General features: G+C 63.3%; 1 protein-coding gene across 1 annotated transcript; it reads right to left on the bottom strand.

Annotated features, from left to right (window-relative positions):
- Nucleotides 1–48: 48 nt before the first annotated feature.
- LOC121494581 (collagen alpha-1(I) chain-like) lies at nucleotides 49–23,665 on the bottom strand. The gene is made up of 9 exons (XM_041761152.1): nucleotides 23,442–23,665; nucleotides 21,884–22,639; nucleotides 20,281–20,545; nucleotides 5,986–6,202; nucleotides 5,663–5,757; nucleotides 3,366–3,715; nucleotides 2,530–2,641; nucleotides 464–657; nucleotides 49–247 (listed from the first exon to the last, which is right to left on the bottom strand). The coding sequence occupies exons 1-9, from the start codon at nucleotides 23,663–23,665 to the stop codon at nucleotides 49–51; spliced, it is 2,412 nt and encodes an 803-aa protein (XP_041617086.1).
- Nucleotides 23,666–25,376: the final 1,711 nt, after the last annotated feature.

Below are 25,376 nucleotides of genomic sequence, written 5' to 3'. Positions count from 1 at the left end.
AATACGCACGGAGTGCCGGTGTGTCCTCTCTGCCTCCCGCCCCGGGACCTAAATCCAGGACAGCAACCTGTGCGCCCCGAGAAGCTCCCAGGAGAACCCACAGAGGCGCACGGCCCCCACCACGGTGCACGCGAGGGAAGCAGCGGCCGAGCCCAGCAGGCAGGCGACCTGCGGACCCCCGTCCCGCACCTGCTGGCCCCCCGCACCTGCCCGGCCTGAAGCCAGGACACAGAAGGACGGGTGACAGCTGAGGGGCACGGGATGGCGGACAGGACATGAGCAGGGAACCCGCCCGGGCTGAGCCCACCTCCGTGCCCGAGTGCCGATGTTGGTGTGAAGCGTGGCACGTGTGGCACGCCGGGGCCAGGTGTCGGGCGCAGGAGGCGGGGGGGCACTCGGGAGGACGCCCTGCCGTCGGCGTGGTCTCCGTCCCCGCAGAACCCCTCCTCGACTCAACATTTACCACAAGGCCGCAAGGAAAGGGGGCGAGGGCAGCTGCGCCCCATGCCGCTGATTGGCCTGACCCGGGGTGGCGGCCTGAGTGTGCGGGCGTGGCTCACTCCCGCGTGACGACGTCGCGCACCGACAGCCTGTGCCCTCAGCCACGGCGGCCCTGCCAGGACGGCCCAGCCGGCTCCCGGCCCCGGAGCCCGACGCCTGAGACCAGGGTGTCGCGGGGCTGCTTGCTGCTGAGGGACAACCTGCCCCAGGCTCCCCAGCTTCCCTGCAGGGTCACCGGAGGTGACAGCCCCACATTGTCAACTATCTTGTTTAAGTCCCAGAAGCGGTGCTGCTGCGTTGCTGGCGGATGCTCACCGTGCACGCGAGAGGCTGTCGGACGGGCTGGGTGCTGGGTGACACCCCGGCGGGGACGAGTACCCAGGCCGCGCGCCAGACAGTGAGTCAAATGGCACGTTCCCCGTTATGTATGTTCTTCTTTTTTTTTTTTTTAAGATTTTATTTATTTAAAAAACAGATTTTATTTATTTATTCCTGAGAGACCCACAGAGAGCAGGGGAGCCCAATGCAGGACTCGATCCCCGAACCCCGGGGTCATGCCCTGGACCCAAGGCAGATGCTCAACCGCTGAGCCACCGAGGCACCTGCATGGTCTACCACGGTTTTTAAAAAAATGATATAACGTTCTAAAAACAATCTAATTGTATACGCGTAATGTGTGAATTATATCTCAAAGATGTTTCAAGAAAAACCCCAGGATTACGATAGTCTTAATTTTTTAAGTATATATTTTATTTTTGAAAATATGTGCGTGCATGCGCATGTGCGTGCGTGTGCATGTGCGTGTGCGTGTGCAGGGGCGCCTGCGGGGAGGGAGCCGTTGGTTGTTTCACTTCAGGTCCTGATCTCGGGGTCGTGGGATCGAGCCCCACTTGGGGGCTGCGCTCAGCAGGGAATGTGCTGGAGATTTTTTCTCTCCCTCTCCCCCTCCTGCTCATAGGCGAGCCTACACTCCCTCGCTCTCTGTCTCTCAAACAAATCTTTATATATGTATGCAAAAACCTGTGTGTGTGTGTGTGTGTGCGCATTGTTTGCACATTTTAGATGAGTGATTTAGTGGATATTTTCTCTTTTCTGAATTTAATTCAGAAAATTCTTTAAAATTCTTAAAAAATGTCCTCCATTTAAGGATTTTGTAATTTGGGGGCACCTGCGTGGCTCAGCAGTGAAGCGTCTGCCTTCGGCTCAGGCCGTGACCCCAGGGTCCCAGAATCGAGTCCCACGTTGGGATCCCCCCAGGGAGCCTGCTTTTCCCTCTGCCTGTGTCTCTCTTTCTCTGTGTGTGTGTGTGTGTCTCTTGTGAATAAATAAATAAAGTCTTTAGGGATCCCTGGGTGGCGCAGCGGTTTGGCGCCTGCCTTTGGCCCAGGGCGCGATCCTGGAGACCCGGGATCGAATCCCATGTCAGGCTCCCTGCATGGAGCCTGCTTCTCCCTCTGCCTGTGTCTCAGCCTCTCTCTCTCTCTCTCTCTCTGTGACTATCATGAATAAATAAATAAAATCTTTAAAATAAATAAATAAATAAAGTCTTTAAAATAAATAAATGAATGAAAAATAAAAGCCTGGCATTCCGTGGCCTGTGAGCTGGGGGGGGGGATGGTCCTGTTGGTCCCTGGGGGCCCCTGACGGGTCACCTTTGGATGAGCTGAGGGGTCACACCGACGGCTGGTCCCCCGGACCACAAGCCACCAGCTTTCACTGCCGGCCTCTGCAGGTGACCAGAGGCCGCCCCAACCTGGGTTGGGATTGTGCCCCTGGGTCTGTCCTGGGGGGCGTGGAACCCCTCCGGGTCCCGGGCCGGGCAGCACACGGATGGGCGGACGGGCGTCTCCCTGTCGCCCCCGATTCTGAGTGTTTACATTTCCACCTCCAGGCAGATGATGCGTTTCCCTCAGCATTTGCTTTGGGAAGCAGGTTTCTCTGCCGCCCTTTGTGTCCCCGGGTCAGTCCTGGGCGGGCCAGGGGCCTGGTTCCTCCCACACGTGTGCTGTGCGTGGGGCACTCACTCACCCCAGCAGCTGGGGCTCCCGCGGGGCCGGTGCCCGCCTTCCACGGGCCAGGGTCTCCGCAGGCGGTGCCCCCCAGGCACACAGGGAGCGGCCGGCCCCGCTCACACCCGCACCTTGGCAGACCGAGTCCGGGGGAGCAGGAGTAGCCCCCCAGCAGGAAGGGCCTCGGGTCTCCAGGTGAACAGAGGCCGGGCCCCGGGAGCAGGTGGGCCCCAGCCCTGTCCGGACAGGACACCCAGCGGAAGGTGAGCTTCCGATGGAAACAACAAACTACGGTCCTGGAAGTGTCGCGCAGCGTCTGGGACCTACTTAGGCCAAGAAACTGTTCGCGACCACGCGGTGTGTGTGATTCCAGGGATGTGAAGTGTCTGGAACAGGCTGGTCTGCAGAGACAGAAAGTGGGTTAGTGTGTGCCCGAGGCTGGGGAGGGGGTGGGGAGGGGCTGCTAATGCGGCCGGGCTCTTCTTTCAGGGCGATGGAATGTTCTGGAACTATAGAGGTGGTGGTGGCAGCACCGACCTACCATTGTGCTAAATGCCACAGAATTGTTCACTTTAAAATGATTGTTACGGGGCAGCCCGGGTGGCTTAGTGGTTTGGTGCTGCCTTCGGCCCAGGGCGTGACCCTGGGGACCTGGGATCGGTCCCCCGTCGGGCTCCCCGCATGGAGCCTGCTTCTCCCTCTGCCTGGGTCTCTGCCTCTCTCTGTGTTTCATGAATAAATAAATAAAATATTTAAAATAAATAAATAATAAAAAAAACATAAAACAAAACTTGAGGGACGCGGTTAGAGGGGACGTTGCCCCTTGAGCCAGGGCACGGGGAGCCGGGTCCCTACTGTAGGGGCAGAGCCCTGCTCCTGTCCACCCTCCCGAGTGAGGCCGGGCTGCGGGGACCCACGATCACTGATGGCTGCGGGGTGCGCGGCCGCCGTGGAGGCGCGGGTTTGCTCTGATTATGCGTCACCATGGGAGAGGCGGTGCCCCGTGCAGCCTCGTGTTTTATTCGTGGCTCCGGGCTCCGGGTGACTGTCACGGCCGTTAGCCGGGAAGCCCCAAGTCGGCACAGCCTCTGAGACCAGCGGTCACTGCGCTTTCGGGCCTCCTGGAGGCCAGGCGGGGTCGGCCCAGGGCGCGCCTCCAGGGCACGGATGCCCCCGCCCCCGTCCGCCCACTCCGGCTGAAAAGCCTGCAATCCCGGGTGATTTCTGGAACAGCCTGGGGGGCGGGGGGCACGGCCTGCCTCTGTTTTGGACAAGACCCTCGCTCTGGTTTGTGTCGCTTGTGAGTCTTCGCCCCGGACATCCTGCCAGCTGGGTGTGCCAGCCCGCCCAACGCCGCCTTCTCCCCAGTGTTGCATCCAGGGGCCTGCGCGCGCAGGGCTGCTGCGCTCCGGCTCCCCAAGCCCCTCTCCCGCCCGACGCCCGTGCGCCCAGCCGGTCTGAGGCTCGCGGCCACTTGCCCGCGTTTCCACCCCTCGCCACTGTCTCCTGCGTCCACCTGCTCTCATGGCCGGGCAGTGCCTAGCCCGGGCAATGGTCACCTGGCACGGAGGGAGACCCCGTAACCCCAAGGGGACACGGTTCAGGAATTGCCGGGCAGGACAGCGGCCGTGGGACGGAGTGAGTGCAAGGAGAGCCAGCCCCTCCTTGTCCCCAGAGAGCCCTCAAGTGCCCAGATGCAAGAGGTCCCCCGTGACGGCCATCGGGCGAGAGCGCTTAGCAGGCCTTGTCCAGAGGGTGGAAAGGAAAGTGTCCCCCATTGTCTCCCCAGAGGGACGCACAAAATATGGACAAAGACAGCCTGCCTGCAAGGGCTCTCGGGCCCTCATTTCCACAGTGGCCCTGGGGACAGCAGACAACAGGCAGGACCAGCAGAAAACGTACAGTGACAGCCGGCTTTGTGCACCATTGCCTCGCCGCGACAGAGGCCGGGGCTTTCTGCAGCCGTGTCCATCCAATTTCAGGAGACCTGGAACCGTGGGGGACTCAGCTGGCCCATTGTGCCCCTGCCTGGGCCCCCCAGCACCCCGGGACTCCTGGGGCCCAGCAACCCCCGCGGGCACTCAGCACAGCTTCTGGGGGAAGGTCCCCCCGAGCACTGGGCCCTGCGGCTGGGACAGGGTCAGAGCTGGGGCCCGGGTCACCTTCCGTCCCCGCCCGTGGGCACCCTGGGTCGATGTGGGGGCCTGGGCCTTGCCCTCGCCTGCACTCTCGTCGGGTCTCACCACCCCCCTCCTGACCCGAGCCCACCCAGCCCACTGGCCTCCCTCCCCGGCAGGGCCCGCAGCGTGCCCTCCGGTCGGCACCAGCCCAGAAGGCTCTGTCCACTTCCTGTGGGGCCGTGGAGGCCGTTCGCTGGGACTTTGGGGTGTGGGTTTTCAGTTTCTTTGGGGGGGGGAGAGTTTCTAGAAGGGCCAAGAAAGCATTTAGAGCCAGAGGGGAGAAAGTCAGAAGGAGACACAGCGTCTCCCGCCTGTGGGAGGGGTGGGCAGGTGGCTCTGTGGCCTGGGGGCCTCCCGGCAAGAGACAGGGTGGCCCACTCGCACCCACGCCCCGCGGCCTGCCCCTCCACTGGCGGACACAGGCCAGGGCAGTCCTGGGGCCACCGGGGCAGGATGGGAGCCTCGTGCCTCCCGCACCCCCGTGGTTGCACACAGAATGGCTGCGCCTCACTCTCACCGTCCCCATCCCCGTCCCTGCGGGCACCAGAGAGCCCAGCCCGGCCCAGGACAGAGGAGACAAAGAGCCCAGGTGGAAAGGAAGCGGAGCACGGGCAAGGTGGTGGTGACACAGGAAGCGCCGCAGGAGCTAGAAGACCTGGGGACGAGAGCGCGGACATGAGACGACCATCGCTGGGCGCTCAGAGCATCAGCCTGCCTTGAAGACTTTTTTTTATTTTCTTTTTATTTTTAAATTTTATCTATTTATTCATGAGAGACACAGAGAGAGGCAGAGACCCAGGCAGAAGGAGAAGCAGGCTCCATGCAGGGAGCCCGACGTGGGACTCGATCCTGGGTCTCCAGGGTCAGGCCCTGGGCAAAAGGCAGGCGCCAAACCGCTGAGCCACCCGGGCGTCCCTGCCTTGCGGACTTTTAAATCAGCCCTGATGGCGAAAGAATCCCCCGAGGCCTTGCCCAGCGCGGCTCCACGTCCACGCCGTCGTCCTCCGGGAGGGGCAGCGAGGGGACATCTGTCCAGAGCTCGCCCCAAGGGAGCTGGGGGGGCTGCTCTGCCCCAGAGAACGAATGAAGGCACTGACACCGCGGCCCCCGAGTGGGAGGAGGACAGGGCCCCAGAGGCCCCGTCTGCCGGGGAAGGGCGGGACCGTCACCCGGCCCAGTGACAACCAGGGTTCAGGTGCACCTGAGCGGGCGAGGACCGCGTCCGGGAGACAGAAGTGGGTGAGTGTGTCACACGGGCTCGCCCACTCAGGGCGGCACCCGGGAGGAAGGTGCACCTGCTCGGCGCGGACGCGGGGTCAGAGGAGGCCGCGCGGCGCGGCTGGGGGGCGGGTGCTTTGCCGGCTCTGTCATGTTTCCGGGGATGCTCGTCACGGGCGGGAAGATGGGGCGCGCGCTGCGAGGAGCAGCCGGGCCGGCGGGGACGTGGGCGGCGCGGGGGGGCCGGCAGGGCAGGTGTCCAGCAGCCAGCCCCGGCCCGGGCCCGCTCCGACACTAATTCCCTGTCAGAGCAGGGGTTAGCGCTGCCCTTCCGTGACCCTCCGCTGAGAAACGGTGACAACTGTAAAATCACAGACCGTCGGGGCCGGGGGACCGCAGATAATGACGCGACCATTCATCCATTCAGCGCGCTGGGAAACTGACAGTCTTCCAGAATGTAGGCATATGCCTTCCAAAAATGTTAAATTGCCTGTTTTGGGTTTTTTTTTTTTTTTTTTTTTTTTGTATTGTAAAAATATGTCCTCCCTAAAAAAAAAAATTTTTTTTTTGGAAATTTTTTAAGCCCTCTCTGTGCCTGACGTGGGCCTCAAACTCACGACCCCGAGATCAAGAGTCACACATTCCTCCAACGGGGCCGGCCGGGTACCCCGGAAAATTTGTTTTTAATTTAGGAAATGGACAAAGGAGAGAGGAAAAGAGACGTGGCCCCGGAGCGGGGACCAGGGTCAGCATCCGGCAAACATCCTCGGGGATTTTGTGTTTTCATACAAATAGCATTTTTTTTTAAAATATTTTATTTATTTATTCTTGAGAGATAGAAGGAGAGACAGAGCCAGAGACACAAGCAGAGACAGAGCCAGAGACACAGGCAGAGGGAGAAGCAGGCTCCATGCACCGGGAGCCCGACGTGGGATTCGATCCCGGGTCTCCAGGATCGCGCCCTGGGCCAAAGGCAGGCGCCAATCCGCTGCGCCACCCAGGGATCCCTACTTTTTTTTTTTTTAATTTTGCTTTTTATTTTTTATTTCTTTTCTTTTATTTTTTTTTTAAGATTTCACTCTTTCTGTGGGAATAATGGCAGGTTCACAGGAACCCGCAAAGATAGTCCAGGGAAGCCCTTGTGCCCATCACCCGGCTTGGCTCTGGGCTGCACCCCGGTCACAGCCCGGGCATCCCGACGCCACGGAGGGCGCCCCCTGCCCCACTGCCGGCCCTCACTCGTCCGTCTGTCCTAGTGGGAATGTTGTCTCCATGTCTATGGAGACAAGGGTCCAGCCAGTGTGTTGACCGCTCCATGGTTTGTCCCTTTGTCTTGCCATGTAATATTCCGTGGCACGTGTCCCCGCTGGTTTCCTGAGGGGCTCGCGGGCGGTTCCCGGGTGGGGCTGTTGCCGATGAAGTTGCCGTGCGCGATCATGCACAGGTTCTTTTTATTTTTTAAAAATATTTTATTTATTTATTTCTGAGAGACAGAGACAGAGAGAGAGGCAGAGACACAGGCTTTCTCTCCCTGCGGGGAGCCCGATGCAGGACTCGATCCTGGGTCCCCGGGGTCACGGCCTGGGCTGAAGGCAGACGCTCAATCACTGAGCCCCCCGGGTGCCCCTTGTGCACAGGTTCTGAGTGGACGTGAATCTTCATCTCTCTGGGGTGAACACCAGGGACGCACGCGGCCGCCGCCGGGTCAGGTCCTGAGTGGTTCCCACGCCGCCCAGCGTGGACACGTGTCCCCCTCTGTGGTGCCTTCTCGAGATTCCTCCGTGCGGAGTGTGATCCCGAGGGCGGGGACGCAGCGCATCCTTGAACGGGAGACCCTCGGACCGTGTGTCCCCAAAGCGGAGCCCCTGGGCCCTGGGACTCGGGGACGCAGGTGCCCCACGCGGCCATGTGCCCTCCAGTGCGTCCCGCCTCTCCTAGCTCTTGCCCAGCTGCGAATCGACAGACACCCGGCCTGGAGCGCATATTCGGTTCCCGCGTGAACACAGAGACGGGGCATTTGTTGTGAAAGGGTCTCGGGGGTCTGGTCAGCGCCCCGACCCCACGCACTCACACCCTCCCCTTGCGGGGCCTGGGGGATGCGCAGCGGCCTCAGTGGCGGTCCCGCACACCCGCCCAGGGCTTCCTGTCGATTTGGCTGGACGTTGGCCCCGTCCCCCCGCGCCCGCCTCTGGCACCACCGGTGGGCCCTCGGGACCGTAGCTCGGGTTCCGGTCCATTCTGTGCAGGAGCGAGCTCGCGTTCCGCTCTCCCCCTGACCGATTTCGCTCCTCACGGTGTCGGGCTTGTGCAAACAGATTGTGAGGCCTCGGTAAGGAGCGGGGGTCCCTCGTCGGCGTCTGTCCCCTGATGTGATGCACAAAGGCCCCAGGCTCCGCAGCCGCCAACGCGCAACCACCGCTCCCCGCAGCGCGCAGCACCGCCCTGATCCGGGAATTCTCTGGTCACTATGCCGAGTGTCGCCTCCTGCCCGTCACCCTGCAGAGAGCTGCGTTCCCAGGGACTCGGCTGCGCTTTCCGATCGGGGCTGCGGCCCTTTGTTGGTTCCCGAAAGGAGCTTCGTGAGGACGGTCCTGCGCGTCCGCCTTAGACCGCAGCGCCCCCCTCCCGCCTGCCCGCCTGCCCGCCTGCCTTCCCTCCTTCCTTCCCTCCTTCCTTCCCTCCTTCCTTCCCTCCTTCCTTCCCTCCTTCCCTCCTTCCTTCCTCCCAGAGCGTGCTCAGAAAGCGTCCCCTCGCCCTAGCATTTAAATATACGTATACGTGGAATTCCTTCTAGGACTTTACGGATCAAGAATCACCCTGGGATATATATTTTTTAAGATTTTATTTATTTAGGAGAGAGAGCGCGTGCACGAGCAGGGGGACGGGTAGAGGGAGAAGCAGGCTCCCCGCGGAGCAGGGACCCCCCACGCCTGCTCTACCCCAGGACCCGACCTGAGCCCGAGGCGGACGCTCCACCGACGGAGCCCCCCAGGCGCCCCTGGAGCATATTTTTTAAGTGAACCTATTATTTTTGGACCGATCTGCGCTTTAACGGGAAGGTTGCCGACATGGGGTTCACAAACACCCAGCGTCCCCCACCCGGGGTTCCCATGCGACCTCCCCACCCAGGTCGCCAGCTGAGGACGCTGCGGATGCCCGGCCTCGAACGGCCCGTCCCTCTGCTTCTCTGCGGGCCCTGCTCGCCGCCCTCTACTTGCCCGGTGCCCGCAGGACCCAAGAAGCTCTCTCGAGGCGGAGGCCAGGAAGGGCACCGTCCGAGTTTCCTCCCCCGGTAACATCTAAACAGAAGCAGATAATAAAATAAAATAAAATAAAATAAAATAAAATAAAATAAAATAAAATAAAATAAAATAAAATAAAAAATAAAATAAAATAAAATAAAATAAAATAAAATAAAATAAAATAAAATAAAATAAAATAAAATAAAATAAAATAAAATAAAATAAAATAAAATAAAATAAAATAAAATAAAATAAAATAAAATAAAATAAAATAAAATAAAATAAAATAAAATAAAATAAAATAAAATAAAATAAAATAAAATAAAATAAAATAAAATAAAATAAAATAAAATAAAATAAAATAAAATAAAATAAAATAAAATAAAATAAAATAAAATAAAATAAAATAAAATAAAATAAAATAAAATAAAATAAAATAAAATAAAATAAAATAAAATAAAATAAAATAAAAAAATAAAATAGACAGAAGCGGATCCCAAACGTGTCCCGGAACAGTAGGTGCCGACACCTGGGTCCCCGCAGCTGCCATCAACACCCTCCCTACGGGGTTTGTGGAATTAACACCTACTGTTCACCCGAGGCCCGGACACCCCGACACCCGCCTTAGGTCAGACCCTGGGCTCCGGGAGGAACACGAGCACGTGAACCCTCAGCCGCCAGCAAGGACGAGACCCCTCTCCTGTCCCTCCCTCTCGCTGCTCTCACTTCTTCCCGCCTGGAGCTGGATTCTGATCCCCACGAAGGCTACGACCCTCTCGGCCGGTCCTGAGGGCACCCCCGCCGCGCCCCCAACCCCACCCCGTCCCTGAACCCAGCCTGCCCCCGTCATATGGAAATCCCAGCCTTCCGGTAACGGCTGTCACTCATTTTCGCCCAGGATTTCATGTTGCATATTCAGTCCTTGTCGCGGTCGTCGTCGTCATCGTGTCCCCAGGCTCCTCTGGCCAGAACATGTTGTTGTAGAATCTGCTTGATTTCCTTCTCGCGGGGCGTTTACATAAATTATTGCTAAACCTCTGAGTTTTTTCATCCCTTGGTGTTGTGGGTTCCATTGTGTCCCCCCCAGAAAGATACACATACACCCGGGTCCCCACGTGTCTCAACACCCGGGACCTGCGAATGGGGCTTTATCTGGAGACAGTCTTGGCAGATGTCATTAGTGGGGACCGGGTCACACTGCAGTGGGGCGGCCCTGAGTCCCCCGTGGGGTCCTCACGAGAACAGGGGGACCGACAGAGACATGCAGAGAAACTACGTGTCCCTGGAGATGCACGATCCTAGGTGAGCCCACGAGCCTAGGGAGGCCAGGGATTGTCCCTAAGCCTCCAGCTGCTGGAAGAGGCACAGAGGATCCAGCCCCGCAACCTTTGGAGGGAGGGCGACCCCATGACACCTTGAATGTGAACTTCTGGCCCCCGGAGCGCGGAGGACGGACTGTATTTCTGTTGTTTAAAGCCCCCCTGCGGATCCCTGGGTGGCGCAGCGGTTTGGCGCCTGCCTTTGGCCCAGGGCGCGATCCTGGAGACCCGGGATCGAATCCCACATCAGGCTCCCGGTGCATGGAGCCTGCTTCTCCCTCTGCCTGTGTCTCTGCCTCTCTCTCTCTCTGTGACTATCATAAATAAATAAAAAAAAATAAATTTAAAAAAAAATAAATAAATAAAGCCCCCCTGCATGTGGTCATTGGCTCCAGCAGCCCCAGGGGTTGGGGACACCAACCAGCAGCGTCGTGCAGGAGGAGGCCGCCTTGAGGGGCCCCCACGCAGGTATCTGTCCTAATGGGGGACACCACGGCGGGCCCAGGTCTACGCTATCACAGGAAGAGTCGCTGCGGGCTCAACAGCCAAGCATGGCATCTCTCCGACCACGGCAGCGGGACTGGCAGGGCAGGTGGGTCAGGAGGGAAGCCGACCTCGTCATAGCTGGGGGTGGGGGGTGGGCCTCACTGCACGCAGCTCTGGGCGGCTCCTCGGGCACACAGAATCACCGTGCCACCCGGCAGTTCCCATTCTGCGTCTACACCCAACAAACTAGAAGCTGAGACTCAAAGAGGTATTTGCACCCCCGTCTTCACAGCAGCACAAGTCACGGCAGCCAGGAGGGGGAAGCACCTGGTGGCCACCCTCGGCTCGGCCCGTCCACACCCGGGATACCACCCAGCCCCGGGAAGGAAGGGCCCTGACACCTGCCCCCACGTGGACGGACCCCGAGGACACCGGGCTCAGAGAGGGGACCCAGACCCAGGAGGACGCCTCCTGCAGGACCCCACTCCCAGGAGGTCCCCAGAGGAGGCCCGTGCACAGAGACAGAGGAGGTGGTGGGAGCCCGGGTGGGGGGGCGGGGGTTAGTGCTTCCTGGGGACGGGGTCTCCGTGTGGGGAGATGAAAGGTTCTGGAGACGGTGGGGGTGGGTGCAGGGTGGGGTGAGGATGCTTCGTGCCCCGAGCTGTGCGCTGAGCCGTGCATGGTGACGATGGCGAGTAGAATGGGCAACGCAGCAGCAGCTGGTGCTCCACCCCCGGTCCAGGGTCGGGGGGCTGCTCAGCAGGGCTCAGGCGTCCTGTGTCCCCAGGCACCCAGTCGGCCAACGTGGACCCACGAACACACAGCATCCTCGTCCTCTGGTCCCACAGGCCACGTGCAGGATCCCGGGAGCTGTGGACACAGCAGCGCCGCAGCAGAGCTCGGTGACACAGTTTGAGCTTACTTATAAAACGGTTTTGGGATCCCTGGGTGGCGCAGCGGTTTGGCGCCTGCCTTTGGCCCAGGGCGCGATCCTGGAGACCCGGGATCGAATCCCACATCGGGCTCCCGGTGCATGGAGCCTGCTCTCCCTCTGCCTGTGTCTCTGCCTCTCTCTCTCTCTCTCTGTGACTATAATACATAAATAATAAATAAAAATTAAAAAAATAAATAAAAAAATAAAACGGTTTTGCAGACGTTGTGAGGGTCTCAGGGTGAGATCATCCCGATTGGGGTGGGTCCCAAATCCAGCGTCAGGTGTTTTTCCAGGACCAGGAGGAGGCTGCCCCGTGACAGCAGAGGCCGGACCAAGCGTCACGGCCCCAGGCCAAGGAGCAGGGGAGCCCCCAGGAGCCGGGAGACGCAGGAAGGACCCTCCCTGGAGCCTCCAGCGGGAGCTCGTCCCCCCCGCCCGATTCCCGGGAACCAGGCACAGGGCCCCGCGCGGGGTAGGAGCTCAGCGAGCATCTGGAAGCCAGCGCAGCGGCCTGAATGCACCTGCTGGCCCACAAGCCGCAGCCTCGGCCGCCGAGACGGCCCCCAGCAGGGCGGGCACCCCCGGACGGCCTGGGGCAGTGCCCCCGACCCCTGCGGCCGCCAACAGCACGGCTGGCGCCCTCGGGCCTTCCCCGTCCCCCCAGGCCGCGAGTCCGGGCCGCCTCGGAGCCCTGTCCCAGCACCGGCTTTCCAAAAATGTGACCTTGCAAGGGCGCCCGGGAGGCTCAGCCGGCTAAGCGACCGACTCTTGATTCCAGCTTGGGTCGTGATCTCGGGGTCGTGGGGTCGCTCACACATGGGGCTCCTCACTCAGTGCTGAGTCTGCTGGAGACGCTCCCCCCTTACCCCCCTCCATACCCCCCCCCATGTGCTCTCTCTCTTTCCCTAAAATAAATAAAATCTTTAAAAAAAATTTGCTTTCCAGGATGGGCTTGTCCACGCACGGGGAGGGACTTGGGGGGCCGGGGGGTGGGGGCTGATGGGGATGGGGTTTCCTCTTGAGGTGATGGAATGTTCTGGAATTGGATAGAGGCAGTGGTTGCAGGGCTTTGTGAAGGTACTAAGTGCCACTGAATTGAACCCCTGGAAATGATTAGTTGCATGTTGTGTGAATCCCGTTTCAATGAAGCAGTTACCTTCCCAATTCTGCTCTTTATTTTTTTTTAAAGATTTTTTTTTATTTATTCATGAGAGACACAGAGAGAGAGAGAAGCAGAGACCCAGGCAGAGGGAGAAGCAGGCTCCATGCAGGGAGCCCGATGTGGGACTCGATCCTGGGACTCCAGGATCACACCCTGGGCTGCAGGCAGCGCTAAACCCCTGCGCCACCCGGGCTGCCCTCAATCCTGCTCTTTACGTGGACAGGACAGTGTGGTCACCGTCCACGCCGGTCAGAGGGACGCTGTGTCCTGTGGTGAACGATGCGCCGCTGTCGGGTTTGCCCTCCAGGGAGAGGTGTAGACGATGCTGCTCTCGTCCGCCCCACGCGATGCCGGCAGAGGCCCGGGGTCCCCAGGGCCGGCCATGAAGCCCCAGGCCCAGCCCGTCCCTCCCGGGGCTCCTCCCCACGATCACTGCCCCCCCTGCGCCCCCCCCCCCCCCCCCTGTCTGCAGATCTGAGTCCTGAGTCTGGGCTGTGGTGAGGCCCAGAGCGGCTGCTGGGTCCTGGCCCGGCTCCGGGGGCGCACAGGGGACCCGCACGGGACTGTGGCCGAGCCCCCAGGGAGGCCCAGGGCTCCGCGGGGAGTCGCTGCTCCCATCGCACACCAGGAACACCGGGGCTCAGTGGCCGCAGCGGGGCGACCCGGCAGGGCCAGGAGCCAGCGGCCGGCGCGCGGCGTGGGGGAGGGAACCGCGCTCCTGACGCCTCCATCTTCAAGCCCGCTGTTGCCTTGGCAACGGTCTGCGGCTGACCTTTGTGCAGAAAAAGAGGGTGACCTTCCCGTTGCGTCCCGCCTCCCATCGCTGTCCACCCCCCCCCCCCGCGGGGCGGTTTAAGGCATCTGTGGAAACGATGCACATGGATTTCTCCGCTGGCCCCGCACAGCCCAGAGTTTCAATCCAGACAGCTCCGGCTCCGGGTTCCTAAACGTCGGGAGTGGGGCGTGGAAATGCAGATTCCGGGCCGAGGCGTGGCCGATGCTGCTCCCTGATTCATGGGGAAGGCGACCGCCCCACGCCCCAGGCTCAGTTTCCCCGTGTGTCGGGCGGGGGTGACGGGCTCAGCCCAGAGCCACTGCCAGGCCCCTGGGGACCGCACTGCACTCGCCTGCCCCACGAGGGGAGGGAGCAGCCCAGGCGGCCTGCCTGGCAGCCCCCCCCACTCCCAGCAGGCATCACTGCGCCCACCCGGCCAGGAGGGAGGGCGTGGCTGGCTCCCGGCCTGGGTCAGGGTGGGGTCCCCCAAGAGGCGGGCTGAGGGCACTGGGGCCCCCCCACCTGTCAATCTCCCTCCCTCTCCCTCCCAGTCCTTGCCTCTCCTTGGCCAACCAGGTGGAGACAGGACAGGTAGACAGAAGGAAACTTCCTCCCCAACCTTCCCCGCGGCCTGTCCAGCCCGCAGCCCTTGCCCTGCCTCGAGGAAGCCCTCCTTGCCGGGCCCTTCTGACGGGCACAGCCCCCACCTGTCATGTCCGTCCCCTGCGATCCCCTTTGCTGGGGCTCCCCAGTGCCCGGGGGAGGACAGCCTGACTCCTCCCTCTGCCTCCCGCCTGCTCCCGTGACACTTGGCCACCAGCAGCCTCAGGACCTTTGCATGTGCTGTTCCTGGAGCCTACACGCTCGGCCTCACCAGACGTGCAGCTCTCTTCAGGTATCAGCTCAAACGACACCTCCTCTGAGAAACCCTCCTGTCCCTTCCCTTCGAACCTGCCACGTCCGAGGGTGAGGAGGACAGAGACGGTGCCTTCAGGCTCATCGACTACCAGCTTCCTGAGAACTGACACTGGTTTCACCTTTTTGGATTCCACATCCCCTTCACACACAACGGCGTGTTTATTTTGTGCCACCGACCGTCCCAGGCACTGGACAGATATGAATTCATCAGGGCCACGGCGGCGGTTACCCTCAAGTCCGGAGGTGGCCACGAGGCCCGGGGGCGGTGTCTTGCTGCTGCCCCCCGCGCCCAGCCCCCAGGCCCCCAGCATGCGTGGACGGATTTTGCACCATCACGTGGCCGTGGGGGGAGGGCTCACCCCAAGGAGCTCGTGTCAACCTGACCACAGCAGGGACTCTGGTTCCCGACAGGGCCCCACTCGGGGCCAGGACTTGGGCACCTCTCTAGGGGACACGTTCCCACCCGCGGGGCCAAGTCTGGGCCGCCCTTGCCCCCTATATTACCCGGGCCCCTCTCTGCCCCCGTAGGGTTGTCGGGTCGGGGAGATGCCGTCGCCCTCCGGGGGCAGGGACTGAGGCTCCCCCCTCTGAGCCCCAGGGTCGGGTGGCCCTGCCTGGGGTCCTGGGGCGCTCGCCCAGGCCTGGCGGATCCAGGGGGCCCGGCACCCCTCCCAAGTCTCCGTGGCCCACACCACGTACACAGCAGGTGCTTCCTGAGGGAGCCCGGAGCTTAGGATGCTGGGAGCCGTGCGAGGCGGCCCCCGGGCCCCAGGGTCCTGACCTGGCCGCTCATGCTCACCCTCGAACCCAGAACTCAAGGAGCCTCAGCAGGCCACAGAGCGGATCAGGGTCAGCATGGAAGTTGGGGTTCGGGGGGGTGGGCTCGGGGGGACCCAGAACACCGGGTCTGAGGCCACTGGCCCCGGGACCTCGGACATGCCCTTGGGCTGCCTCCTGCCCGCTCCCCCATGTCTGTCTCTGTGTGTCCACCCCCCGTGCCCAGTGAGGTCTCTGTTCCACCTCAGAGGTCTCCTTGAGGAGAGGAAGGAGGTGGACCCATGCTGGGGGTGCCCCTGCCACCTGCCTGTGCCCCCCCAGCCAGTACACGAGGGGCTTCGGCACCACCCATCGCTGCAGGCCTTTGTGCGCCGTCCGCCCTCACCCTCCCTGCCGTGGGGACCAGCCCCGAAGTCCTGGGGGACCCCAGAGGACAGTTGTCTCCTGCGGGTCTGCTTGGAGACGGGAGGGGTGTGGACACGGCGTCCTCGCACCCCTGGTTTCCTGTCCCTCCAACGGGGGAGGGACCCCGTGTCTGGGCGTGGGTGCCCCTTGGCAGCTGCCTTTGCAGGAGAGCAGGCCGGTGCACACGCGCTGTCCTGTCGTGAGGGTGGGCGCTGTGAGCCGCCCTGCCGGTGGACACGCGGGGGTGGGAGCCGAGGGGCGGCCTGCCCGAGCGCCCTGCAGGGGGACCCGCCCCCAGGCCCCGACGCCCCGAGCTCTGCATGGGCTCCACTCCGCTCTTGGCCTCGGGGTTCCTGACCCTGGGGGAGGGTTTCATGCCCACGATGAGGGCAGATTAAAGCGTTCAGGACACCACCCAGCTGCCCGCAACAGGTGAACGGACGACGTGCGGCGTGTCCCCCCCAGGGCACGTCGCAGCTGTGAATGGACGAGGTGCCCACACACTGCCCCGGGACAGACCCCAAGCCCCCGACGCTCAGGGAGAAAACTGGACACAGGAGGCCCCACGGGGTGTGAGTCCACGCGTGTGACACGTCCATAACAGGGAGGGGGCTCCGGGGGCCAGGGGCTGGGTGTACACATGATGGGGACGGGGCTTCCTTCTGGGGAAGATGGAAAGTTCTAGAAGCAGTTGTGTTGATGGATACATAACTTTGTGAACACGCTAAAACAGACGAATTGTACACTGAGCGAGGGGACTGCCACGTGAATACCTCAGTGAAGCTGTTTAAGGGACGCCCGGGGGCTCAGCGGTGGAGCGTCTGCCTTCGGCCCAGGCCGTGACCCCGGGGTCCCGAGATCGAGTCCCACATCGGGCTCCCCGCAGGGAGCCTGCTTCTCCCTCTGCCTGGGTCTCTGCCTCTCTCTGTATCTCTCATGAATAAATAAATAATATGTTTAAAAATTTTTTTTAAATTAAAATCACTTTCCTTCCTGCCCGGTGTCACCTTTCCTCCCTGACCTCAGGGGTCCACTCCCAGGTAAGGTAAGCTCACCCTCACCTGGGGCCACATGCAAGGAAGCCTGGTCTGGAAGCCTTGGGAGGTGGTGAGGTTCCCGTCTCCAGAGGCATGCAAGGGGACTGCAGCAAGCCCTGCGTAGGGCGCCCTGCCCTGGCCCCTGCCAGGCTTGGGGGGGCCACGGGCGGGCACTGCGCTGCTTGGCACGCGGGGGCGGAGCCCTGGGGCTGCCGGGGCCCCTGCCAGGGCTGGAGCCCGGCGGACGCCCGTATGTTCGCATGCACGTCTCTAACTGGGGATTTTTCCCCTTTTCTTCCAGTAAAGGGGCCCGTCATGGTCGCGGGGCATCGGTGACACCGTGGATTTCATGGTGCTTTCATCACCACCCGCCCGGCGCACAAAGGCGCCTCTAAGCCCGGCTCGGATTCTCTGTGCGGGAGCCTCCCTGCTCCCGAGGAACTTCAAACGTCCCGATCCCATTGTGGTGGGGGATGGACGAGGTGGCCTTTATCCCGCCCCGGGCTGGGCAGGGGCCCCGGGGACCCTCGTCAGGTGCCCGCGATCCTGCGGGTCCTCCCAGGGTCCCTGACGACGTCCCGCCAGGAGCAGCGGCGCGGGGCCGCCCTCAAGGGGTCCTCCCTCCAGCCGGGATGCGGCGCTCGCAGTGGGGGGCGCGGGGGGCCCCTGACGTGGCTTCACGCGGCTGAGGACACGGCTCACTGGAGCCCGCACTTCATCGTGTCCCCCCAGCCTGACCCTAACCCGGAAGGTGGGGCCGGTCCCACGTCTCATTTCCCAGCCCCCCGCCCCCGCCCCGCGGGGCCTCCGAAGCCTGTCCAGGCCCTGCCCGCGGTGTGGCCAGCAGGGGCGACTCACCCCCACCCCGACCTCGGACACGCATCCAGGGCACCCGGAGCCCAGGCGGAGCGGCAGGGGAAGGGCGCGTCGGGCTTTGGGTTTTGCCCCAGGAGGTAGTGAGCTGGGGCAGCGGGGCAGCGGGCCCGGCCGGTGTGCTCAGGGTGGGACGCCGGGGGAGCGGTGGCGGAGGGGGCCCCTGTGCCAGCCTCACCCCGGGGTGAGGCCCAGAGGCCCAAGGGCTCGGGCTCCGGGCCTGCGTGCGGCGCTCACACTTGAATGTCATCAGGACCCCGACCGGTGTGGACAAAAGGACAGCAGGACAGCAGTGGGAACACCCACGGGTGCATCCCTGGGCCGCCAGCAGGAGCGAGGCCCCCCACGCCGACCCGGGGACGGACCCCAACCCATGATGCTCAGGGAGGGAACCAGACACAGGAGGCCCCTGGGGGCATGAGTCCACATGTGTGACACGTGCAGGACGGGCTCGTCCACGGGCAGGAAGGGGGCTCGAGGTGGCGGGGCCTGGGGGGCTGGGAGCACTGGGCAGGGGGACAGGGTGACACTAATGGGCACAGGGCTGTTCTTTTGGGTGTTAGGATGTTCTGGAATTGCACAGAGATGACGGTCAACAACACTGTGATGCCCTGGAAACACCTGAACCCCAATTAAGAAAACAAGAACCAGGGATCCCTGGGTGGCGCAGCGGTTTGGCGCCTGCCTTTGGCCCGGGGCGTGATCCTAGAGACCCGGGATCGAATCCCACGTTGGGCTCCCTGCATGGAGCCTGCTTCTCCCTCTGCCTGTGTCTCTGCTTCTTTTTTTTTTTTTTTTTTAATTATTTATTTATGATAGTCACAGAGAGAGAGAGAGAGAGGCAGAGACACAGGCAGAGGGAGAAGCAGGCTCCATGCACCGGGAGCCCCACGTGGGATTCGATCCCGGGTCTCCAGGATCACGCCCTGGGCCAAAGGCAGGCGCCAAACCGCTGCGCCACCCAGGGATCCCTGTGTCTCTGCTTCTCTCTCTCTCTCTGTGTGACTATCATGGATAAATAAATAAAAAATCTTTAAAAAAAAAAAGAAAACAAGAACCATTGGCCCTTCAGGAGATGTGATTTGTCCATTCTGTTCGTGCTAAATGCGTGTTTTTTAAACATGGTTGTGTCTTCAGGCGCCTCGGGGGCTCCGTGGTTTAGCACCGGCCTTCGGCTCAGGGCGTGACCCCGGGGTCCTGGGATCGAGTCCCACATCGGGCTCCCCACGGGAGCCTGCTTCTCCCTCTGCCCCTCTCTGTGTCTCTCAGGAATAAATAAATAAAATAGTTTTTAAGAATTAAATAAATAAATCAACCAGCACTGAGAGTGGCTGCCAGCAGGTGGGGAGGCCGCACCTGAGCACAGGTGGGTGGCTGGGGAGCGGTGCTGCTGGCTGCCTGGCTGGTCAAGGGTGGACCCGCAGGGAAGGGAGCAGCCCATGCAAAGGCCCTGAGGCAGGGAGGGCTTGGTCATTCCAGAGCAGGTCTGCGTGACCCAAGGCCAGGGGTAGGGCCAGGGGCTCAGGGCCTGTGGGGTGAGGGCAAGGGCCTGACCCCTGCTGCCTGGAGCTCACGTGGCAAACGTGGGCAGCAACACGGTACCGGGGCGAGCGGGGCGGCCCCGCGGTGTAGACTACCCCAGGCTGTGCCCGGCCCCAAGCTCGGGGTGGGTGCGGTGCCCATGGCGGCTCAGTCCCAGGCCAACCTCATCCCGAGGGAGGACGGCGACCGTGACGAGGGCCCAGAAGGCGGCCCCAGTGCACTCAGTACAGCGAAGGGGGACCCAGGACATGCTGGTCCGACGGCGGGGGCCCCAGATGTGCCCTGAGTGACTGGGTCGCCTGTGCCTCAGCTTCCCCCGTGGGCCGCGGCTCTACCATTGGGGGCCCAGGTGGCTCATGGTGGCAGCGGAGGCGGGAGGGGGGTGGCAGGCTTGGGGTTTCCGTTGGGGTGGACCCAAGCCGAGGCTCTGGGAGGCCAAGTAGTGCCTGAGGAGGTGCCCGGCGCCGACCCGGGGGGCCCATCCCCGAGGTCCCTGCCCCCCTCCCCAGCCGCCCTCCCTAGGCAGCCGCAGGGAGCTGTGACCCAGCGATGCAGGCGGGTCACTCTCCTACTCTCACCCGTGTGGCTCCCCAGTGCCCTGCACATAAACCTCAAGACCCCCCATGGCCTCCAGAGGGCTAGTCCCGCCTCTCCCACCCCGACACCCCGGAACCCTGTGCGACACCCCCAGCTCCCTGGGGAAGCTCTGTGCAGCGTGCTCACCCCCACCCCACGCTCTTCATAGTTATTTTATTTTATTTTATTTTATTTTATTTTATTTTATTTTATTTTATTTTATTTTATTTTATTTATTCATGAGACCCAGGGACTCAGGCAGGCGCCCCACTCCTCGTACTTTCAGTCGCAGCGGGAGCATCACCTCCTCGGGCAAGCCCACTAACCCAGCGGTGGCCGCCACCCTGCCCACGGGGAAGGGGGGGCGTCCCGAGGACCCTGGGAGTCCCGTCCACGCAGCGACAGCAGGTGCGCGGTCGGCCGGGCGGAGGCGACTCGTGGGGGGACAGGGCCCGGCCGAGGGTCCCCGTGAAGGACGCCGCCCGCCCCGCTGTCGGGGGCGCCTCTCGCCCGCTGCGCCACCACCCGCTCCCGCGTCCCCGCTCCAGACCCGCCACCTGCGCCCGGTGTCCTCCGGCCTCCTCACTCCACCTAGTGGCGGCCAGAGCCGGAGCCACCGGGGCCCAAAGGCGACGCCCAGGGCACCGCAGGGGAAAGGCCGCCCAGGGTGGCGGGGACGGGGCCTGAGCAGGGGGGGTCTCATCCCCGCCTCCACTCGCCCTAGGGCCGGGAGCCGCCCACAGTGTCGCCTTACAAGGCGGGGAAACTGAGGCACGGAAGGGGCGGGCGACCCCAGTGACACCGCAGGAACCCAGACCCCGTCATGCCCCTCCTCCCCACCCCGGAAGTGAAGACAGGCCTGGAGCCAGGTCGTGAGGTTGGGGGAGGACAGGGGTGCGCCGCGTGTTGGCTGAGGGGTCTGCGGCAGAGGGGGAGCGAGTCCACACCCCGGCCTGCCCCGACTCCGGGGGATCTGAGCTGGGGCCCAGCCCCGTAACCCTGGCCGCTACCTCCTCTCTGCGGCGCCTGTTTCTTCACAGGTAAATGTGACGTCGTCGCAGGGAGCCCGGGCAGGTAAAGGCGTCGGTCACCGTTGGGTATGTAGTGGGTGCTCCCTAAATGTTGGCCGCTGGGATCCCCGGGTGCCTCGGCGCTTTAGCACCACCTTCGGCCCAGGGCGTGATCCTGGGGTCCCGGGATCGAGTCCCACGTCGGGCTCCCTGCAGGGAGCCTGCTTCTCGCTCTGCCTGTGCCTCTGCCTCTCTCTGTCTCTGTGTCTCATGAATAAATAAATAAGATCTTTAAAAAATAAATAAATGTTGGCTGTTGATTGTCGTTGAGTAATATTGTCACCAGGCCCCGGGTCCTCTCTGCTTGCCGCTTCCACGGGGGCCTCCTCGACTTCCTCCCGGGCCCCATGCTCCTGGCGGCCTCAGGGCCTTTGCACGTGCGATTCCCCCGCCAGGAAAGCCCTGCGCGGCCGGTGACCCCCATGAGCTCGTTTTCCCACCCCGCTTCCCGCCGTGTGGTTGGCATTCCACAGGGGATGGAGGACACCGGAAATGCAGGAGGTGGGGTGAAAACCACTCGCCTCCCCCACCCCCCGCTCCTCCATGTTGGGGAAACTGAGGCCCGGGAAGGCTCAGCCACGGCAGAGCCCTGTCATGCGGGAAGTGGGTGGGCTGAGGGAAGCAGCGCGGCCCCCCCCAGCCCCTGCCCCCGGGGAGGGTCGAGACCGAGGCAGCGCCCAGGCCAAACTGAAGTCGATTGTGGGGAACAGCTCGGCAGGGTGGAACAGACACGTGGCCGCCGGGGAGCGCGGGCGCCCAAGCACAGAGAATGGTTTCGTGTTGGGTGGAAGCTTCTGGCGGCCTCCAGGGGGCTGGAGCTGAGGGCTGAGGCGGGAGGGGAGCAGCCGGGAGCCCCCACCCTTCGCCCCAGGTCCCCAGCCACAGCCCTGGGGTCGAGGTGCACTGCGGTCCGGCCAGCACCCCCCGAAGGTGCGCGCCCAGGGCTGGGCTGGGCCCGGTCACCGTGGCTCCTGCACCCCAAGCCGGCGGCGCTCCAGGGGCCCGGGCCGTGCACCCCGCGGCCATCCCTCCCCCAGAAGGTTCCACTGAGGCACAGACACTGGTAGGAGCCCGGACGCTACGGGCCTGCTCCCCACCATCTCCCGTGCTGGGCAGCCGCTGGGCCTTGCACCGGCCCGAGGGGGTGCGACCCGATTCCCAGGGCGGGGTGGGGGCCTCCGCGGGGTGCTGCCCGGACACGTGGCCAACGGGGCGGCCGCGTTCCCCGGAAGCCCCCGCGGCCCCGACCCGGAAGCCCCCATTGGCGACGGGGGCGGGGGTCACAGCCTGAGCCTGCTCTTGGGCCCCCCCACGCGGGCCTCGGCGCAGGATTAGGGGGCCAGGGTCAGGGGTCAACAGTATTTGCCGCGGTCCTTTCAGGCGCCGAGCGGATCCGTTCTCCCTGCCACCTCGAATTTCTCGCACAAAGGCTGGGTGCAGCGCCTGGCGGCCGGCAGCCGAGCACCCCTGGGAACGTCCTGCCAGGGCCTCTGCCCGCACAGCACCCCCCGTCCTCCGTGGGCGCCCCCGTGCTACAGATGGGGACACTGAGGCCGGGACGGGGACGCAGCAGGGCCCGACAGGCCAGGAACCCGGGCACTCGGGGTCTGCGGGGCTTAGGGCCGGGCAGTGGGGGAGCTGGAGTGGCCTCGGCCCCCATCCAGCACGGAGGCGGTGTCCCTGTGGCCGGGGGTGGGGGGGGACAAGACAAAGGTGGGGGCTGGGCCCGCGGGGGCGCGTTCTGCTCGTCAGCGTCGGTTCCACTTGAGTCCACCCTGGACAGGCTGGATAATCCCTCCCCGACCGCTGCTGGGCCGTGACGACTTGAAGGGGCCCAGCAGGCCTGACTGACGGCCGGGCGGGGTGGGGGGAGCCCCAACATCCTCCCCCAGTGCTGGGAACAGCTCAGGCCATCCCGCGGCGATGATGGGGAAACTGAGTCATGGGGGGCACGCACCCACTCACATGGCGGCGAGGCCCAGAGCCTGGGTGGGCCTTCCCGGGACCCCCGCACCCCACCCCCGGCCACTCGGCCTCACGGGCCCAGAGGGAATCGCTCAGCTCCTGCTCACTGCCCAGCACCTGGGCGGCAGGTCCACGCGGGCGCCAGAGCCACGCCCCAGGGAATGCCTCCGCCAGGCTGCCCACCGGCCTGAGCTGCGCTGGAGGGGGCCCCGCGGGTGCCTGTGTCCCCGCTGTCCACGCCCGGGTCCCGGGAAGGTCTCCGCGGTGCAGGCGGCCTCCCAGGGCGGTCAGCGGTCGGGTGGATGGGTGGGTGGCAGCGGACTGGGGGAGCCCGAGGGAAGGGGGTCTGTGTTCCCAGCACAGATTGTGGGAGGCGGCCAGGGCCCCCGGGCTAAGCCTGGGCTCCCGGCGGCCTCAGGGCAGACAACCCCGTGCTGCCCCCCACCCCGCACCGCAGCCGCGGCCTCGCATCTCCACGGTCCCTCCAGCCACGAAGCTGGGCCTCTGCCCCGAGCTCCGGATCCCTGCGCCCAGGTGCGGGCACGTCCTCGGTGCCCTTGGCCGGTCCGGGGACCCTGAGATCACAGCCCCGGGGTCCTAGGGCTCCCCGAGGGCTCCTCACTGGCCAGGCCAGGTGCTCATCGGCTCTTTTATCCGCTCCCCCGTCCCCGTCCATGGTCCCCGAGGTTTCACACCATCGAGGCCCAGACCCCTCGGGACAGGAGTCCACGCTGCAGCGCCCCGAGTGCACACCTGAGCAGGTGTGCTGGAAGGGGCCCCTCCACTCCAGGTCTGGGCCTACCGGGGCCTCAGTTTCCCCAGCTATAAAATGGGCACTGGCTCCTGCGGAGGACGACCTCTTTCCCTCTGCCTCAACTCCCGGGGACCGCTCCCCACAACCCTCAAGAGACCCCGCTCCGTTCCTTAATCCACCAGCCGGCCCTCGCCTCGGTTTCCCCTCCTGGTGGCCTAATCCCTGGATTGTCAGAGGCTGGTTTTACATACATTTAGAGGCTTTTCATAATAGATTTACTGGGCCCCAGAACAGGCCTTGCCGCCTGGCGATTAGCGGCTCCGTAATTGAAAACTCCCTGCCCGCCCCTCTGCCCCTGTGGGCCCGGCTCAGGAGGAGGGAGGGGCTGGGGACGACCCCGCAGCCGCGTGGGCCTGGGGGGGCCCTCCCCACGAGCCTCAGTGGGGTCCCCCTGGCGTCCGACGTGGCAGGGGATGCCGGGACCTCACGGGGACGATCTGCCGCTGACCCCGGCCCACGAGGGCCCCAGGTCAGGACTCAGCCTGGTGTGTGCCATGCCCGCACCCAGCGGGCGCACGGCGTCCCCGGTTGGGATGGCACCATGTGACTCCCGCGGGGGCCCCCAGCTGATGAGCTGGCCTCGCTCCGACCCGGGACTGGGGGATGCCTGGGCTCCTGCTCCGGGCTCAGGAATGTGGGTGCTGGACCCCCCATCCCACTTCCGGATGCTCTGAGCGCCTCCCCTGGTGCCCGGCGGTGCAGGGGTGTAGGAATGTCCACCAGCAGGATGCGGACGAGTCAGAGAATGGAAACACAGGGGCAGTGACGTGTCCCCGCCCCCGCCCCCCAGCTATCGCTGCCAGGTCCCCAACCGGGCGATTTAATTCCGCTTGTCACCAGGATGTGGGCCGGGTTATTTATCTGGTGTATATATGTATTTTAATTTAAAGATCTGCCAGCCAGCGCAGCGACTCCCGCGGTGCTCCTGCTGCCCCCTCATCCGAGAGAGGCCGTTCCCCACCAACCCCTCCGCGTCCCAGGCCCCCTCAGGAGTGAACAATGGAGAAGGAGGCCAGCGCCCGCAGCCTCGCCCGGGGGGTGAGAAGGAGCACTTGGTTTGGAGTCCAGGCGCAAAACACACTCAACAAACACCCAGCAAGGGGCCCTGACTGCGTGCCAGAGCGGGCCGTGCAGGGGGCGAACTGCGGCCCTGGTCCTGTGGGGACAGGTCTTCGGCTCATCCAGAATCGCAGGCTCTGAGCCCCCCGTGCGCCACCATAGCCCCGGCTTCCGCATGAGCAAACCGGGCTCATCCACGGCAGGCGGCAGGGCTGCGCCAGAGCCTGGTGTGTCTACTCTCGGTAGCTGTGCCCTCAGCCAGGGGCGGCCGCTAAGCTCTCTGTGCCTCAGTCTCCCCTCCTGGCCACAGCGCCATCTGGAACTGTGGCCTGGGGGTGGCCGTGCGGGGTGATGCTAATCCTGCCGCCCGGTGCACTCAGGCCCAGGAGGGGCGCGGGAGTGTGCAGACCCCCGACGGCGGCAGGGGAGGGCCAGGCAAAAGCACAGGAGGGGTCTGAAGGGTCCCCTGCCAGGGGCCAGTGGGCGTTCCCAAGCAGGTCCCCCCAGAGCCCTT

The sequence above is a fragment of the Vulpes lagopus genome, chromosome 7 (genome assembly GCF_018345385.1).
Source record: "Vulpes lagopus strain Blue_001 chromosome 7, ASM1834538v1, whole genome shotgun sequence".
NCBI classification, from domain to species: Eukaryota; Metazoa; Chordata; class Mammalia; order Carnivora; family Canidae; genus Vulpes; species Vulpes lagopus.
Note: the sequence above shows the minus strand (reverse complement) of the source record. Positions and strands in the feature narration are given on the sequence as shown.